We start from the raw sequence: 18,749 nt of genomic DNA on the forward strand, positions 1-18,749 counted from the left end.
AAATACAAACACATCAAAAATTTTATAATATTTACCATATGTTTTTATTTAAAGAAAACTAAATAGATTTGAAAAAAATCACCAAAATTTATTATGTAAATGGTTTTTCTTCATGTATTTTTATTCGGTTTAACCGGTTCAACTGGTTTATTTTGACCGGTTCAACCAGGTTTTTCTAAAACTGGCCGGTTCAATCCGATTCAGAAATCAATGTAAAACCGATGATAGTTGAACCGCTCCCTACCCCGATTCCCGGTTCGACCGGTTGGTTCAAACCGGTTTTTAAAACATTGCATATTATTGGCTAAAAAAGAGGGTTTTCAAGTTATAAAAATATACTTAAAATGGACCAGTTTGAAGACAAACCTAAATGACAAATCTAGTAACATAAACAATACCCCTACAAAAGAAAAGACTGCAACAAAGCATCCAATTTTAGTAGAGTAGTTGCAGAGTTGTTGCAATTTCAACATTTATATCAAGATAATGATAATCCCACAAGATTAACACTTACTTATACACCACCATTACTCACTAACCAATTTTCATCCATAAAAATCATGAAAGCGAAGGACTCACCAAAAACTACATGGAAACCCTACTGCTGTTCGGCTGAAAACAAGGTTTTTCACAGCTTCAGCCGTTGCAGACCCTCAAAATCGGAATTCTCGAAAAATGTAGCCCCATCACCTTCTTTCAGACGCATGTCTTTCTCAGATCTAAGCAGGTCGTCTTCTATGCGTCTTAATGAAGACATACAGAGCTTCGGACCAGACTTGTTTGATTTTAAACTGAGTGAGCTCCGAGGTGTAACTCAGAATTTCTCGAGTAATTTTTTGCTGGGTGAAGGAGGGTTCGGGAAGGTGCATAAGGGTTATGTCGATGAAACCATGAGATCCGGGTTGAAACCTCAACCCGTTGCTGTTAAGCTTCTTGATATTGAAGGATTACAAGGTCATCGAGAATGGCTTGTAAGCTTCTTCTTTTTATTTGTCACTGTTAGTTTAATCTAATGGTTTCTTTTCTTTACTTAAAAAAAAAATAATTTATTTGTTTTGAAAAATTAAAGGCGGAGGTGATATTTCTGGGTCAACTACGGCATCCTAATCTGGTGAAATTGATTGGATATTGTTGTGAAGAAGAAGAGAGGCTTCTTGTTTACGAATTTATGCCTCGTGGAAGTTTGGAGAATCATTTGTTCAAGAGTAAGTTTTTATATAAATATTTATTGATTATTGATTTGTTGTTAAATTTTAGGGATTGTAAAGTAATGATGATAAGGATTTTATTGTTAAATTTACGTAGGGATTTCGGTTTGTTTGGCATGGGGGATTAGGATAAGAATTGCAATAGGCGCGGCTAAAGGTCTTGCGTTCTTGCATGGTGCTGAAAGCCCTGTTATATATCGTGACTTCAAAACATCCAACATCTTACTTGATTCCGTATGTATATAATATGATTATAATTATAATTATAATTATATTAGGCTAAAACATTGTACAATTGCTGCTGCTGAATGCTGATATGGAGATAATTTAACATTTCTCATGAAAATTGGCAGGATTTTAATGCGAAATTATCTGATTTTGGGCTAGCAACAATGGGTCCAGAAGGGTCGAACACTCATGTTACGACTAGAGTTATGGGCACCTATGGATATGCTGCCCCTGAATATGTTAACACTGGTAAGTAGTTTTGAAATACCCAATCCCAAACTTACATTACAATTTACAACCACGACAAATAAGAATTACTAATATTATTTTGTTTTTTTCAAAACTATTCGTTGGTTTGTAATGATTGAAGTGAACCATTTCTTTTTAACAAACCAAAGCATTTTTAAAGATCTCTGTAATGATTTTTTTTTTTTTTGGTGTAAACTAGATATTACTTTTTATGTTAAATATTAAATGACTAGATAAATTAACCATTAGAAGATAAATATATAAAATGAGAATTTATTAGTCTAGATTACAATAAAATATGTTATGTTTTGGTGTAATTAATAGTGCCATATCAAATTTGAAGTAATTTAAGTAAATCCATAATTGAGATTAGGGGCGGTGCTCAATTTGAACATAGATATATAAGATAAATAAAGCTATATAAAATTGAAAGTAATAAATCAAATTTATTATTTATATTAGGCCACATATGAAGTATTTTCAACTGCTCCCCTTATTTGGGTTTCGGGCGGGGCCCACATAAAAATCAGCAAACTGTAAACCGAATAACAAATAACAGAGCAGTTTCAACTGCCAACCGAACCAACTGCACCCGAATAACCCGGACCCGCTAACCCGATTAAAGTGTGGTTTGGACGGTTTAAACCAAATAATACGCACCCTTAATTGATAAAATTGGTATAACATTTGGTGCAATGACTAACTAGTTCCTCTCCAAACAGTTACACAAGATATTCTAGTTATCTACATTTTTCCAACTTTCATACATTTCTAAAACCAACCTTTATATTTATTAATATTTTACGAATCTAACCCACATCTTTTTTTTATTACAATAATGAATGGTGTTGAGTAGGAGATGCCCTAAGAGGCTTACAATTCTAATTTGTTTGATGGATGTGGGACAGATTATATTACAATTCATTGCTATTGCTAATGAAATGTATTGATATGTTAAATTATTGTAGGGCACTTAACCACAAAGAGTGACATTTACAGCTTTGGAGTGGTGTTGTTAGAACTATTGACAGGAAGAAGGGCAATGGATAAAAAGAGACCAAAAAGCGAACAATATCTTGTTGACTTTGCAAGGCCGTATTTGACTAGCAGCCGAAGGGTGCGTGCAATAATTGACCCAAGGTTGGGGGGACAATATTCGGTTAAAGGAGCCAAAGAGGTTGCCCTTTTGGCCTTATATTGTGTGAGTTTGAACCCTAAAGATAGGCCCAAAATGCCTGTGATCATTGAGACCCTTGAAGGAGTTAAGAATTTGAAAGATATGGCTATTAGTTCTGGACAGTGGGCCCCACCGCCTACACAGAAGACAGCAAGAAATGCGGTTTATATGCCCAAAGAAAGCAAAGATATGAATGGAGGAGGTCGGATTTATTGGAAACAAACTCCTGTCAAGACAGTCAGCACTAAGGGTTAGTGAATTGGGATCAAGATTCAGATATTATGTAAATGATAAAACGCATATATGTACATAAATTTAGATGAATAAGTGGTCATGTATATATATAAGTGCTTTGTGTGCAACAAAATGGTGCAATACATGATATAAATTAATATGTATGAAGCATGCCAGAGTTGACAATGAGGGCATCAATTGCATACTTAAAACTCAGACTATTTGGAGTGAATCCAATTTTTTGCATCCTTTTCTGAAACTCCATCGACTTACCCATATCACCTTTCTCACAAAACCCTTTAAAAACCTCATTATAGCATTCATTGTCACATACTTGAAACTCTTCTGCAAAGAAGATCAACAATGACTCCGCTTGATTCAGATTCTTCTCTTTACAATACCCAAAAATCAAAGATCTGAAAATTGTCATATCAGGCTGGATGCCTATTTCAACCATATCCCTCATGAAAGCTTCACCCTCCATGGTTCTATTTAGTCTACACAAACACTCTATGATTACTCCATATGTGACCAAACTTGGGTTCACATTCTTGAAAAACATCTCGTCTTTTACCTGTATAGCCTCATTTACATGATTAGATTTACAAAATGAAACAATCAATTCATTGTAGATTTTAATTGTACAAATTTCTTCACCATCTTTCACTATGCGTTCCCATAGACTCTTGGCTGCAAAAGGTTTATCCACCTGGCACAAAGCAATGACTAGATCAATTTGAAGATCTCTAGATACTGATATTCCAAATCTTTGAAGCTCTACAATAAGATTCACAGCTGAAATCAACATTCCTTTCTTTTTATATCCTTCTATAAGTACTAAACAGGTGAACTTGTTAGGAGTAATCCCTTTTCTGATCATTTCATGAAGCAACATGCGTGATTCTTGCATCATTTCCTTGTTAATGTAACCACATATAAGAGTATTGTATGAGTACACATCTGGGTTCACCCCAATTTGAACCATTTTGTGGAATAACTTATGAGCTTCCTTTACATTACCTTCTTTACAAAGCCCGTTTATCAGAGATGTATGAGTAATCAAATCTGGCATCACACGTCTTATACACATGATGTTATAAAGATAGAGTGCATCTTTTAATCTGCCTCTTGTGATATAGCTATCTATCAATGTGTTATATGTGACAATATCAGGATCAAATCCTTCTTCTTCCATCTTCTCTAAGAACCCATTCACCTTATCAACATCCCCACTCTTGCATATAACATGAGTTAATATGTTGAAAGTAAACGTGTTACCACGTACTCCGATTTTCCCCATTTCTTCATAAATTCCCCAACATTCATTGATTCGATCCAACTTCAAAAGCCCATCTAAAAGAAAGTTGATAGAAATGATTTTTGGAACAAAACCAAGCTTCACCATCTTCCTAAGAGTAACAAAACCGTCGCGAATCAAACCAGCTTTTAGGTATGCCTTGAGAAGAATATCAAATACAACTGGTTCCCAGCTACAATCTTTGGTGCACAGAACCAAATTTTCAAAAATACTTGCTTTTTCAGGTTTATTCCTGTTGAGCTCTATTAACTCGGAGAAAAGCTTCATTGTCTGTGGAAACTTGCGAGACCAAGCTAGTATATGCAACATAAGACAGTAGTTATGAATAGTTGGGAGAAAGGCTAGATCGTTTTTAACCCAATTGAAGAAGGTAAGAGCTGCAAATGGATCAGATTGGCATCTAAGAAGAACTCTTGAGACTTCTTCGGTGCCCAGATGAGGGATCATGTCTTCCTCAAGAAGGGCGGTTCTTCTTTCTTTGAGATTTGTGCATATAGTATCAACGATTTTGCTAGGGTTTTGGGTGTGAGGAAGAAAATTGTATAGTGGGTTTATGAATGAATTTGTTTTTGAATCGGGTAGAGTCTGTAGGGATGAAAAAACAGAGTTCGACAAATGATGGATTTTAAAAACTTTGAGAAGGGTTGGATTCACTAGACTTCGATTCATTACTTTTAAGTAGGGTTTAATGCTACCAAAATTCAAAACATGAGAGCTGCATACCTAATTTCGATTATCCGAACTGTTTTGACGTTCCGATACTTCGCAAACGCATTGAGCACTTTATAAAATTGGATTGGAACAACACGATCGTCAATTTTAGCTGGTTTCGGAGGCTGGCGATGCCAGGTGGAGTAAGGTTGTGAGAGGCCGTCGGTGCACAACCGCGCAATTTTCCGTTCATAACATATGCGCGACGGCGCCTAAAATGGGTCCAACTCAGAACTAGGGAACTAAAATTATGGATTATGGGGTGTTTTGGTTTAGCTTTTCACAACCCAAAAGTCCTTTTTGGAAAAGAAAAAAACGAAAATGTTTGACAAAACTAGTTTTAAAAGCTATTTTTAGAGTTTTTATACAAGGAAATGAACTTTTTGGAAAAGTCAGGAAATCCTAACTTTTTGTAACTTTTCCAAAAATAAATTTTGGGTTGTGAAAAGCTAAACCAAACACCCCTATGTTTTCAAAAAAAAAATTATTTTGTAAATATATTCATGAGAATCAACTATAATAAATGAAGATTCATTTTGACACGTGTCAACCTCTCATGAATTTTGATACTTGTTATTTTATTATATTTTTGAAATAAATAATATTCACATGTCAATTGTAGGTTTTTAAAAATTTTATATTAAAAAGCCACATAATACTTCTATATTTATATATGTAAATTATTAAATATAATAAATGTGGTCGTAATTATAATTAATAGGTTTCTTCATTAATTATTTCAAAATTTTATTTAAAAAATATTTAACGTTTATATTTTAATATTTAATCTTTTGTTTAATCAACCCGTGTAATACACGGGTCTTACAGTACCATAATGTCAACAAAATTTAAGGTTTTTCAACAAAATAGTTAAAATTCAAAAAAATAATCAGAATAGCTATAACTTTCGTAGTGGCATGTGATGACCAATAACAATTTTAATTTTTTTTTCTTCAAATCTTCATAACTTTTAATACAAATTTAATTTGAGTTATTTTTTTTCATTGTATTATTTGTAACAAAGATTTTTCATAAACATATTACATTCCAAATTTGGATGTCGAAATGTCATATTTTTTTAGCTCCAAAGTATATTGCTAGTGAAAAATATGAAAAAAAAAAATTCAACTTTGATGTTTCACAACTTTGGCATATGAACTGTGTTTTAGTTGAAAAAAATTAGTGTGTTCTTTTTAACAAACTCTATCCATAGATATATTATTGTAAAATCCGCAACTTCGGGCTATACATTTAAGATATATAGATAATAATTATAATATAAATCCTCGATTAGGATTATCATTAGTCGTGTGCGTTGCAGACTACATATTATAAAACCATTATAGTAATTTATCGATAAACGACAAAATGACAATCTTGATAGAAAATTATTTAGAACAAATAATCTTGACGGAAAATGTTGTAACATTCGAAATCTAGAAGGTCAATTATGGAAATAAAACTTCATTTCTAAAGGTCAACTCATCGAGTCTAGGGGAAGAAACTCGACGTGTTGGAAGTGTTGGTCGCGCGTGTTTTTGAAGACCAACTCGACGAGTTGGAGAGGACCAACTCGACGAGTTGGACGTGGATTGGGAAACCCTAATTTCGGGGTTTTGCACCCTATTTAAACAACTTAAACCCCATATTTTGGCCTCATTTCTAGCCACCATTGTCCTAAACCCTAACCTCGAAACCCTAAGGCATTTTTGAGTGTTGTAGGCCATTTTGAGTGCGTTTGTGGTGTGTTTGAAGCCATTGGAAGGAAGGAAAGCTTGGTGAGAGTTGGTGATACAAGAAGGAGCTGCTAGATCTCGAATCCTTGCTTCATTTTCGACACTTTTCTTGTAAAAAGTCTCAACCTTGCTTTGTGAATTCATAGATCTCCTTCTTAGGGTTCTTTTGCATGTTTTGGTCCAAATGGAGTTGTTATTGGGAGTTGGACGTCCCATTTGGACAAACCCTTTCAGATCTAGGGTCCTAGGGAGCTCTTTTGGCATAAAGCTGCCAACTTTATGGTCTTAAGGGCTCCATGCATCCATTAAGCCTTTCTTCTAGTTTATTTTGAGCTTTTGAGCTTCTTCTAGCCTTGCATAAGAGTAAAGTTGGAGACTTTACAATTTGAAGCCTTATCTTGTTGATTAAGTGGCTTAATAGATTAAGTGGGTTTGCTGACTGAAGAACTCGACGAGTTCATAGGAGAACTCGGCGAGTTGGTTTGGGATTGTCCCGATTCTGATGAAAAGGAGGGGAAAACTCGACGAGTTGAAGGGAACTCAGCGAGTTGGATCGATTCTTTGCGATTATGCGGTTTGATGAGAACTCGATGAGTTGAAGGACCAACTCGGCGAGTTGGGTCATCTGGACCGTTGACTTTGACTTTTGACTTATGCTTTTGACCAAGTTGTCCCAAAGGGTGTTTGAGGTAACCTGAATTGTATTCGAGGAAAATATGGGCTTAGGATAAGACCCATATGGGATTGGGCCCAATTTGGAAAATTGAGCCATTAGTGGGCTTTTATGGATCTTATAGTTTTGGGCCTTGTTGGCTTTGGGCTTGGGCCTTGGTTCTGAGTCTTGATGGGCCAGGGTAAAATGGTAATTTTACCCTAAGTTTGGATTATGGATCATGGTTTGCATTTCAGTTGCTAATTGGATGTTGTTTGGGTATTGCTAGTTTGGGAAGTCGTTAGGTCAGCAACTAGGGTTTCGTGCAGTGAGCTGCAACATTCGAGGTGATTCTCTTGACTGTTGTATGGGTTGAAGGCACCAATGCCGGCCTATTGGGTTTATGTATTGTAGGAAGACCCGGGGGTTATCCCTTGACATTATGTATGAAAGACCAAGAGGCGGCTCCTGACACATTTTATGGAAGACCAGAGTATGAACTCTAGCAAGTAATTAGTAAGTAGTATAGTTTGTATGCTAGTTGTCTTTGTGAGGCTTGCATGGAAGACCAGGATGTGGCTCTTGGCACTTGTCTGTAAGACCTAAGGTTGTGGCCCCCAGCCTAGCAAGAAATACCACAAGGTGGCTCGTGGCATAATGGCAAGACTATGGTTGGCACATAGCACTCTTATTGATTATGGTATATGAATGATATGTATGACTCACGTTTATGTATGACATGTATGGATCATTGGATATGTATGGTATGTGGTATTTGGGGAACTCACTAAGCTTTGTGCTTACGGTTTTCTGTTTATGTTTCAGGTACTCCAGTTTTCAAATGAAAGAGCTCGGGACGATCGCAGCGCATACACCCGTGTTTTCTGCAATATGTGATATTTGGGTTTTGAATCTGATAATTGTGTTAATTGAAACGCTTTTCAATGTTTAAAACAAAGTTACAATAGTGTTTTGAATATAATAAAAATGAAATTTTTATCTTGGATTTTTGGGATGTTACAAGTAGGAGTTGCGATATGAATCTCGTACACATAAAGCACACTCAAATTCGACTTCGTATGTACAAGTTATAGACTTCCGACTTCCGAAGTTTCACGATCAGACAATGTATCGTAAATAGTGAATGAGAGATAGATTGCTTATTAGCCTAAGTAATCTAAACAAAAGTCATAGTAGTCGTAAAACCAAGAGTATACACATAGAGAACGCTCAAATTTGTTTTCATAAAATGAAGTTATGATTTTTTTTAATATTTCAGAATAACAGTGTTAGCGCAGAAATCGAATTTTAGATCGGTTGATCATTAGCCGAAATGATCTAAACGAGAATTGAAGATCTTGTGATAAGGAGTCTGTCGATATATAAACAGTCGAGAACAGATGTCATACGAGAGAGTTATAAATTTTTAACGGACTTTAACATTCTAAGCATGTTAAAAATATAACTTTAAATATAAAGTCAAAATCAGTCGGCAGAGTCTAAACGAAAGTTGTAGATCTCGTCGATAGCTACGCGTAGATATAAACCCGTTGAAAACGGAGCTCGTATGAAGAAGATATGAATTTTTAAAGGTTTTATAAAAATTCTATGTGCAGTCGCACGCACAGACAAGATGTGCGGCGCGCATCTGACACACCATAAGAACTCGCAACGTGTCACCATGGAGAAGCTGCCACGTCACCCTCTTCCGACTAGGTACATGGCGCACATGTCATTTTGCATTATATATATATATATATATATATATATATATATATATATATATATATATATATAAGTCGCTTTCAGCTCACTTTACTCCACACCCCTTCCAACTATTCTCTCTCGATTTATTTCTCTTTTAGCCCAAGATTTCTTTAGGTTTTAAGTTCCCATCTACCTTAGTGAAGCCCTATGATGTCAGATAGCCGGTGAATAGAAGCTCACAGATCAAAGTTCTACCCGCATAATCCCTGGTTTTCCTCGGAATACTTTATAAGTTAAGCTACACTTATTTTATTCAGGTGTAACTTTTAATTATAGACATAGTCGTTATTATGAACCTATAATTAAGATTTATCAGTGATTTCAAGTCATTATACTAATTGATCTACTTACGGGAGTGATGTCTAGGCTGAATTTAGTGTGATGTTAAAAGTGAGATTTCCAAACAGTATATTCTGTATACCAAACGTACCCTACCTCCGATATGGTCCTTCCTGGTTATTCATTACTTGATAGATCTTGATGTAGACATTGGGGTTATTGAGGAATCTAGACTATCATTAAATACTCGCCATGATTATGAAACTAGACTAAGGCTTAGTGATTTATACGTCTAAGTCTCTTTGGAAGTGTGAAGCGAAGCGCTGCCGAAATCGTCAGTCACCCATTTTATCAAGTGAGTGCATAGTACCTTAATGAACATGATTTTAATACAAGTATTAATTAAAATATTAAATATTTGTTAAAAAGTTTATATGTGAACTATATGCTTATTTCCTGGAATATATGTTAGAAATATATATGTTTATATACGAGGTGCGAACCAAATATGGTTCTATATGTGTTATAGGGGTGAGAAAAACTAAACCCGAAAACCCAAAAACCGACAAAAACCAACAAAACCGAAATCGAGAAACCGAAATCGAACCCAAACCGTCGGGTTTGTGTTTAAATTTTAAAAAACCAAAAAAATGGGTTTTAGGTTCGGTTTTAGTACCTCAAACCGACCCATTCCGTCGGGTTTAAAACCGACCCAACTCGTTGGGTTTGAAACCGACCCATCCCGAGATTAGTACATGTTTTCCAATGATATGCTATAATTTGACTTTCTATGTCAAAGGTAATATACGTCAAATACAAAAGAAGGTGAATTTTGGTACCAAATTACACCAAATATATAGCATGTGTTGTTGTTTTAGTGAAACCGAGATTATTATATGGTTATTTGTTACTTGTTTTTATTTCTAAAAACTTGTTAAACTTGGTTGTTGTAAACTATTAGCAACATACTTTTAAAGGTTGTGTTGATGTTGAAATTGTTTTGTTTTTTTAGTTTCTTTAATCTAGGTTGCTAAATTTGTTTCATTTTTTAAGTTATAAAGATTTGCTAAAAAATGGGTTACAACCTAAAACCCACGAGTTTAAACCCAAAACCTATCAACCCATGGGTTGAACCTAAAAACCGATGAAGCTGACCCAAGAACCAAAAACCAAAAGCAACAAAAAATCGAACCGAACGGGTTCTAAAATCCATAAACCGAAATACACGGGTTGGGTTCGGTTTTATCCCAAAATCGACCCAACCTGACCCATGGTCACCCCTAATGTGTTATAGTATATAAATAATATGATTACATGAAAATAAATAATAGAAGTTTTATTTGTGAAAAATATAAAGAAAATATAAATACTATACGTTAATATTAGGATAGGGTTGCCTAAAATAGAATTGGTATTTCAAGGAAAGTTCATGAGCCCGGTAGTCTTGCCTAGTAGGGAAATAAGACTTATAAAGGATGTTTAGTTCAATTAGGTTTGAATAACGTGTAGCATCATGTTATGGGTATGTACGTTAGGAACGGAGAGTAGACCTCTGTCCTATGACACTATTAGGTGTCGATGTACGGTAGCTCTATACCGAAGTACACCTTAGTATTCTTTTTGGATTGCCAGAAATGGTGGGTCCAAATCAAACAACTTACTGGTATATTTGGTCATCCCCCATAGTAGGATGACAACACTTGACCATTCTAGGTGGTCTTGTGAATTACGTTGCTAGTGTAGGCTCATAACCTACAGACGTAAATGAAAGGCAATACTCTATTTCATCAAATTGCTCTGAAGGCTCGGGTGCCTTATGACTTACACCGGCCAAGGAAGCCTATAGCTGTATAGTCAAACCCTTACCTTAAAACGGTTCGTTGGGGAGATAACTCACCCTGACACCCGTGGAAGGATCTGTGAGGATCGATTGGGGATGTATATGTTTGGATAAAAGGCCTTATAGATATTTAAGTTAAACTATATCTATATTGTTTGGTAACAATTGGTTTTGCAGGTCTGATAATTAAGGAATATTATCATAAAAATATTAAAGGATTGAAATCCCTATGTATCTCACCAGGTTTCCCCAAACCTGACCCGCTAAGTTTATATGCAAAAGAGGCAGCCTACAATAGAGTTCAGGACCATTAGGTCTTTACACTGTAACGTATGTATCTGTATTGATTATGACATCCTTAGAGTTTTATTAAATTGAGACAACCACTTGTACTCAAAATGTTTCAAATATACTGGGATTTTCCTCAACAATGACAAAATGAAATTGAAAGCGTAAAGAAAAAGTTTTAATTGATTCTGAAAATTAGAGGATGTCACAACTACACTCCTAATTTTTTAGCTCTAGAGTTGTCTATTTGGTGAAAATTATGAAGAAAAAAAAACTTTATAACTTTCTCATACGAACTTAATAAGAATTATTAGACCATCTGAGTTCTCCCAATCACAAATATGACCTACAAAAATCTAAAAAAAATCACATGCACCTAGATTTTTGTAGATGTTAACCTGGGAAAAAATTATTTTAAAAAAAAATCAAAAAAGAAATAAAAAATCGCAAGCCATGTAGATTTTAGCAGGTGGTGACCTGTGAAAATCTCAAAAAAATCGCAGACCACCTAGGTTTTCGCAATTAGCCTCCTGCAAAAAATATGGCTATTATGGTCATTTCTAAGTTATTATTTTTTTTTTGCTATTTTGTGGAAAAACTTTAGAAAAACAAGAGAACAAATAAATTTAACCTAATTTTAGGATTTTGTTCCAAGATTTAGCAAAAATTAATGTCTAGGTTTAGTTCATGAGTTTTTTTTAATGGAAAGAATTAAAAATTACCAAAAAGGAAGATAATAGATAATATTTCTTCTTAACTTTTTTTTTGTTAAATGTAACTTGAACATTGAAGACCTGAAAGATGTGTGTGGGAATTTGGAATATGACAGAGCATTTAGCCAAAAGCGTTAGACTTTTCCAAATGCATTCATGGCATGCCTACCTTAAGGAGCATGCCAAATACGCTCGTGGCCAAACCAGATACATTGTTGATGCACCGAGATGCTTTAGATCTTCGTGATTTCTAAGGAATTAGGTTAACAAAAATGGGGTGGAGGATTCTTTGCTTTATACTGATTTCATGAATTTTGGTTTGGTAATCGTATCTTCAGATGATAACCTGATCACCATGATATCCGAATAAACTGGAAGGATGGAGAATGAAGAAAAGGGTTTGAATCATACCGATAAATATCGGTTGTTTTAAATTTGTATACAATGTCTAAAATACCCCTATGAATGGTTTTATATTATCTTGGTTAAATGGTTTCAATTTAATTACAAGAACGCTTTATCCAATTTTATCCCTTCACACTGTAAATGCAAATACACCCTAACAATATTTGTAATTCATATTTAATGCGAACCAATGTTTTAAAAAGCTCGCCATGGCGTGTCATGACTCAAATGTTTGTATTTGCCGCCAAACTTTGACAAAATGCCGTCTTAAGTCACATATGTATATAAAAATGAATAATATATATATATATATATATATATATATATATATATATATATATATATATATATATATATATATATATATACAAAATGGTCGCCTTAAGTCACGCTTTACAAACGACATGACTCGCCACGACTTAAAAAAGCTTGAGACTTGACATTTCCGCCAAGTCACGTCTTACGTTATTTAGAACCTTGATACGTCCCTCCATCTCTCTCCTTATATATAAGTCATCAAAAACAAATTTCATATGACATTGGGTTAGTAAATAGTCCCCAACAACTTTGGGTACATCCATCCAATCTATGAAACATGTGGTTCCAAAAAAATTGTGTATTTTTGGAGTAAGGCATTGTAATACCTTGCGAACACTACATGCGACTCCTTCGACTTCGAGGTTCATTTGTTGTGAAAAATGAATAAAATAAAAAATCAAATAAAAGAAATAATAACATCAATGAAAATATCATATTTTCGGAAATCTTATTGAGAACATCGTATTTTCACAAAAAAAAAAAAAAAAAAAAAACTACAAAATACCATATTTCATCATAAAGACTTAATTTTTGAATAAATTTTAGAATGAGATTGTGATATCGGCTAAATTTGGCTTTATTTATTATTATATTATTGTTGTAATAATATGATTTTATCGGAATTCTCCAATTAAATCATAAATAAGTGAATTCTCAGTGTTAATGTTGGCGGGGAGAAAATGCAATAGAAATGAATAGTGACAATCACGACGGCAGCCCCCACAATCACCATTCGCAACCTCAGCAGCAGCGCCGCCCACGAGGCTTCGCTGCGGCAGCGATGGGCATCTCCACCATTACCACAACGATCAACACCAGTCCTAGGGGCGGTAGAAATGAGAGAGAGAAAGAGAAAGAACGAACCAAGCTTCGAGAACGCCACCGCCGTGCCATCACTAGTCGTATGCTAGCCGGTCTCCGACAATACGGCAACTTCCCTCTACCGGCACGCGCAGACATGAACGATGTACTCGCCGCCCTTGCCCGCGAAGCTGGGTGGACCGTTGAGGCTGATGGCACTACATTTCGCCAATCCACACCGTCTTCTAAATTGGTGAACTATTTTTCTTTACTTTCAATTATAATTTCATTTATTAGGGCTCTTATTTCTCTACATGTCAGCATGATTCCATTCATGCCAATTTTATCATCAAAAACAAAAGATCATTTTCATGATCAAATCACCTTTCCTCTCTAGGTCTTACAAGTAATGCTGTACTAACACATGATTTCTCAACAGGGTGTGTATCCAGGAAGGTCAGTAGAAAGTCCAGTATCCAGTAGTTCTTTGAAAAGTTATACAGTGAAAGCATCACTCGATTTTCCGTCATCAGTTCTCAGAATCGATGAGAGCCCATCACCTGCTTCTCTTGATTCTGTTGTGGTCCCAGGAATAGGTACCACAGAATGTGAAAAATACAGTGCCAGCCCCCCTATCAATTCACACGATTGTTTGGAGACTGATCAGGTTTGACCATCTTTGACCCTGCAACTGAAAAACACACTTCCAATTACATGGAAAATCATCTTTGACCCTGCATTTCATCATCGCAGCTTATTCAAGAAGGCCAAATCGTGGAGCAAGGATTAAACTTTTTAGGCACTGCATATGTTCCTGTTTATGTGATGCTTGGAGTAAGTGGTTTGTTATCTCTAATAGTTTTGATTCCACTCATTATTACCAAACAATCAACAACAAATAAAATTTCAAACAAAATCTTTATACATGATTTCACTGCAGACTGGGTTGATTAACAAATTCTGCCAGTTGATTGATCGGGATGCTGTTAGAAAGGAGCTAAGGCTTCTAAAATCATTGCATGTGGATGGTGTATTTGTGGAATGTTGGTGGGGTATTGTTGAAGCCCAGGGCCCACAAAAATACTGTTGGTCTGGATACCGTGAACTATTCAACATCATCCATGAATTTGAGCTCAAGTTACAGGTATCAACATTTCCTTCATCACTCTTTTGATTCAGTTATCATTGAAAAAAAATCTAATTTCTCCTTCAATTCTAAAGGTAGGGTTAGCATTTCATGAGTATGGAGGGAATGATTCTATTTCTATACCCCTCCCTCAATGGGTTGTTGAAATTGGGAAAGACAACAAAGATATTTTCTTTACAGATCGTGAAGGAAGAAGAAACACTGAATGTCTATCATGGGGTATTGATAAAGAAAGAGTGTTGAAAGGAAGAACTGCTGCTGAGGTGTATTTTGATGTGATGAGAAGCTTCAGAACAGAGTTTGATGACATGTTTGTTGAAGGTCTTATTACTGGTGTTGAAATAGGAATTGGTGCCAATGGAGAGCTTAAATATCCTTCTTTTTCAGAAAAAATGGGATGGAGGTATCCTGGTATTGGTGAGTTCCAGGTATATATATACTTAATTACCATTTTGATTAGTGTAACTAACAAAAAATTAAATTTAATATTAATACCCATCTAAGACACAAATCTTTTTGCAGTGTTACGATAAATACATGCAACAAAATTTAGTCAAATCTTCAAGTCTTCGTGGTCAAACATTTTGGGGTAGAGGACCTGAAAATTGTGGTGACTACAATTCGAGTCCACAAGAAACTGGTTTCTTTTGTGAACATGGTGATTATGGAAGCCATTATGGGAGATTCTTCCTTCAATGGTATTCCCAGTTATTAATAGATCATGCCAATACAATCCTCTCTCTTGCAACCCTAGCATTTGAAGAAATACAGATACTTGTTAAGGTAAATAGTTTAGTAAAAATCTTGAAATTTACTATATGAGATTCACTCATATGAAATTTTTGTCTAGATTCCAGCTGTTTATTGGTGGTATAGATGTAAAAGCCATGCAGCTGAGTTGACAGCTGGATATTATAACCCTGATAACCATGATGGATACTCCAGACTTTTTAAGGTTCTTAAGAAACACTCGGTTGCAGTGAAGTTTGTGTGTCCAGGATCGAATCTTTCTAGTAAAGAAAATCATGATCCAGAAGGGTTGACTTGGCAGGTTGTTTGTTGACTTTTTTTTTTTGATTTTTATAATGATGTTATAGAATAAATCTTTATTGATTTTGATAAGTTTTTTACAGGTATTGAATTCAGCTTGGGAGGAAGGTTTATGTGTAGCTGGTGAAAATGCGTTTCCATGTTTTGATAGGGAAGTGTTGATGAGATTACTTGAGACTGCAAAACCGAGTAATGATCCGGATCATCATCATTTTGTGTTTTTTAATTATAAACCACCATTTCCCATTTTGCCCTTGCTTGATACAACATTATGCTTCTCAGAACTTGACCAGTTCGTTAGATGCATGCATGGTACATACTACATCTTTCTCAACCTCTTGTTTGATTTTTTTTTTTTTTTTTTTTATTATTTTTTTTTTTTGCTTTAAGTTTTTGATATTTTTTTTGTAGGAGAAAATGTGGGAACAGAAATGTGAAATGTGAAGAAGACAATTCTTGATAACCTGATCTGATGATTTGCTAAAAGTAACTTTATCGCCACCAAATTAACCAACCCATAATGGATATATATTCCAAAACGCCAATAACTTTTTACTACAAAGAAATATTTTAAATATATTGTTTTGTAAATTTATTTTTTTGATTGAAAGAAATTGTGTTTGAAGATGATCACAAGATTGAAAAGTATTTTCATTTGATTTTTATGAAATATGTAACCAAAATCTCCACATTATTAAAAGAAATGTAGAACTTTGCGATGTGTTAGTGTTTACTAAACCTAACGTTACACCATATAATCAAGATAAATGGATCGTTGTTTTATGATAAATGGTCATTATGTGGTAACCCTTGATTTATTTAGAAAGAACCAAAATAACTCAATGGAAATGTATACACCATTAGAAAGTAGAAACGTGTAGAATCAAATGTCGTTTTGTGTCGATCAAATTATCTGAAATAAAAGCAATTTGATTAATCCTCGTTTTATGCATGGATGGGGTACACGTTTACGTTGATTAGGGATTGAATATCGTATTTTATATGTATGTCAGCTTTACATTTGTTCGATGAACAACACATCAAGTTTCCCGCAACACGAGTTGACAGGTTCAACCACCATTTTTTCCGAATCTATACTCGATAATAAAATTAATCAAAGATCAAACTTTTGCCACTTTCAGTGGATTCACTCTGATTTTCAGCAACAATTGAATTGAAACCCAAAAAAGCTTCAGCCTTTTCATTTTCATGGTGAAAATGAAACTTTCTGCAACTTAACTTTTTTGTAGCACCACTGGCCTTGCACCTTTTTCCAGATCTGGTCTCCAATTTCACCATACAAATCAATAATCCAAGGATTCAAATCCACGATTCATTCTCCGTTTTTTCCTAACTGATCCAACAATGTCGAAGAACTCAAACGCCGGTTATGGCACACTCCCCACCAGCACCGCCCCCACCACCGCCAATGCCTGCACCGATCTACCGCTGCCGCTACCGCTACCGATAACTCCTAATACACTGATTGCACGTGCCAGGTTCCACACCGAAAACTTCATCGCCAGGCGTCGCCCATGGCGAGAATTTTTCAACCATTCCGCCGTTACTCGGCCACTAAGCTACGACGACGCCACCCGTCGAGTCAAACGGAACCTCAACTACTTCCGGGTGAATTACGCCATGGTTATCCTCCTCATACTCTTCCTCAGTCTGATTTATCAACCAGTCTCGATGATAACCTTTTTGATCGTATTTGTTGGTTGGTTTTTCCTTTATTTCTTCCGTGATCCCCGCAGTCCAGTTGTGATTTTCAACCATGTTTTTGATGATCGTGTTGTGTTAATGACCCTGAGTTTGTTAACGATCTTCGCATTGGCTTGCACTGACGTCGGAACGATCCTATTGGTGGCGTTATCTGTTGGGGCTGCTGTTGTCGTGATACACGCCGGAATCAGGGGCACCGATGACTTGTTTTTGGATGAACAAGAGGCCGGCGATGGAGGTTTGGTTTCTGTCGTTGGTAACAAGTAGAACTTACGATTCAAATTCATCATATCAAATCATGGGCAAATTGTTTTATTTATTTTTTCTTCAGATTCTTGATTGATTAGGACATTAGTGTTGTTTTTTTTTCCACATCTGTTCGATTACTGTTGAGTTCTTTTGTTGAAGTTTGGATATGGAGCTTGTTTATGTTTCATCTTGTTTCCATATTTGATAATTTTTTTTGACTGAGTGGAAGGATTTGAAAATGGAATTCATAAAGCTATATCCTATAATTTTTTGACTGTGTTCATATTATAAATTATATTTTACCGTGTAATAATTTTTTTTTGTGGAACACACCGTAAAAGCAAATAAAAACCTTTATTTGTGAGAAACACTTGATAGTTGATACTTGATAGCCTGTAGTTGAAGCTGAAAGTTGTATTTATATTTGTATAAAAATATTTAGTTGTAAATTTTTAAATATGTAAAGTTACATAAATGACATGTGAAAGATAGAAACATATTTTTTTATGGATGACCTACTAATTTTGTTATAACATGCATATATTTTTTAAGCGCTATCCAAAATAAAATTTTGTATTATGAGTTTTTTTGTTATAAATTAAAAGTTTTAAACTTATACTTTTAATCAATTTTATAAATTAAAAGTTTTAAACT

At 35.0% G+C, this 18,749-nt stretch overlaps 3 protein-coding genes and 1 pseudogene across 3 annotated transcripts; 3 read left to right on the top strand and 1 right to left on the bottom strand.

Moving 5' to 3' along the window:
• Nucleotides 1-431: 431 nt before the first annotated feature.
• Nucleotides 432-3,229, top strand: LOC145165579 (putative serine/threonine-protein kinase PBL15). The gene is made up of 5 exons (XM_079084323.1): nucleotides 432-971; nucleotides 1,070-1,205; nucleotides 1,306-1,442; nucleotides 1,562-1,685; nucleotides 2,654-3,229. Exons 1-5 carry the CDS (start codon nucleotides 561-563, stop codon nucleotides 3,115-3,117), a joined length of 1,272 nt encoding a protein of 423 aa, XP_078940449.1. The 5' UTR covers nucleotides 432-560; the 3' UTR covers nucleotides 3,118-3,229.
• On the bottom strand, nucleotides 3,177-5,341 carry LOC145165578 (Pentatricopeptide repeat (PPR) superfamily protein). Its single transcript, XM_079084322.1, has one exon. It carries the CDS (start codon nucleotides 5,081-5,083, stop codon nucleotides 3,251-3,253), a length of 1,833 nt encoding a protein of 610 aa, XP_078940448.1. The 5' UTR covers nucleotides 5,084-5,341; the 3' UTR covers nucleotides 3,177-3,250.
• Nucleotides 5,342-13,774: 8,433 nt separating this feature from the next.
• BMY2 (beta-amylase 2) lies at nucleotides 13,775-16,751 on the top strand. Its single transcript, XM_079084324.1, has 9 exons — nucleotides 13,775-14,177; nucleotides 14,364-14,591; nucleotides 14,678-14,758; nucleotides 14,865-15,068; nucleotides 15,146-15,499; nucleotides 15,594-15,854; nucleotides 15,922-16,122; nucleotides 16,205-16,433; nucleotides 16,533-16,751. Exons 1-9 carry the CDS (start codon nucleotides 13,815-13,817, stop codon nucleotides 16,556-16,558), a joined length of 1,947 nt encoding a protein of 648 aa, XP_078940450.1. The 5' UTR covers nucleotides 13,775-13,814; the 3' UTR covers nucleotides 16,559-16,751.
• Nucleotides 16,752-17,171: 420 nt separating this feature from the next.
• On the top strand, nucleotides 17,172-18,280 carry LOC145162290 (PRA1 family protein E pseudogene; annotated as a pseudogene).
• The last annotated feature ends 469 nt before the right edge of the window (nucleotides 18,281-18,749 follow it).

Source organism: Lactuca virosa, chromosome 3 (assembly GCF_052849685.1).
Source record: "Lactuca virosa cultivar CGN04683 chromosome 3, Lactuca_virosa_CGN04683_v6, whole genome shotgun sequence".
Taxonomy (NCBI): domain Eukaryota; kingdom Viridiplantae; phylum Streptophyta; class Magnoliopsida; order Asterales; family Asteraceae; genus Lactuca; species Lactuca virosa.

What these genes read in the sequence shown, in the direction of transcription:
- LOC145165579 (XM_079084323.1), top strand. Translation starts at nt 561, where the DNA reads ATGAAAGCGAAGGACTCACCAAAAACTACATGGAAACCCTACTGCTGT. An exon ending in CCAACATCTTACTTGATTCC is followed by an intron (nt 1,443 to 1,561) that starts GTATGTATATAA and finishes GAAAATTGGCAG; the next exon opens with GATTTTAATGCGAAATTATC. An exon ending in CCCTGAATATGTTAACACTG is followed by an intron (nt 1,686 to 2,653) that starts GTAAGTAGTTTT and finishes AAATTATTGTAG; the next exon opens with GGCACTTAACCACAAAGAGT.
- LOC145165578 (XM_079084322.1), bottom strand. Translation starts at nt 5,083, where the DNA reads ATGAATCGAAGTCTAGTGAATCCAACCCTTCTCAAAGTTTTTAAAATC.
- BMY2 (XM_079084324.1), top strand. Translation starts at nt 13,815, where the DNA reads ATGAATAGTGACAATCACGACGGCAGCCCCCACAATCACCATTCGCAA. An exon ending in AAATACAGATACTTGTTAAG is followed by an intron (nt 15,855 to 15,921) that starts GTAAATAGTTTA and finishes ATTTTTGTCTAG; the next exon opens with ATTCCAGCTGTTTATTGGTG. An exon ending in GTTCGTTAGATGCATGCATG is followed by an intron (nt 16,434 to 16,532) that starts GTACATACTACA and finishes TTTTTTTTGTAG; the next exon opens with GAGAAAATGTGGGAACAGAA.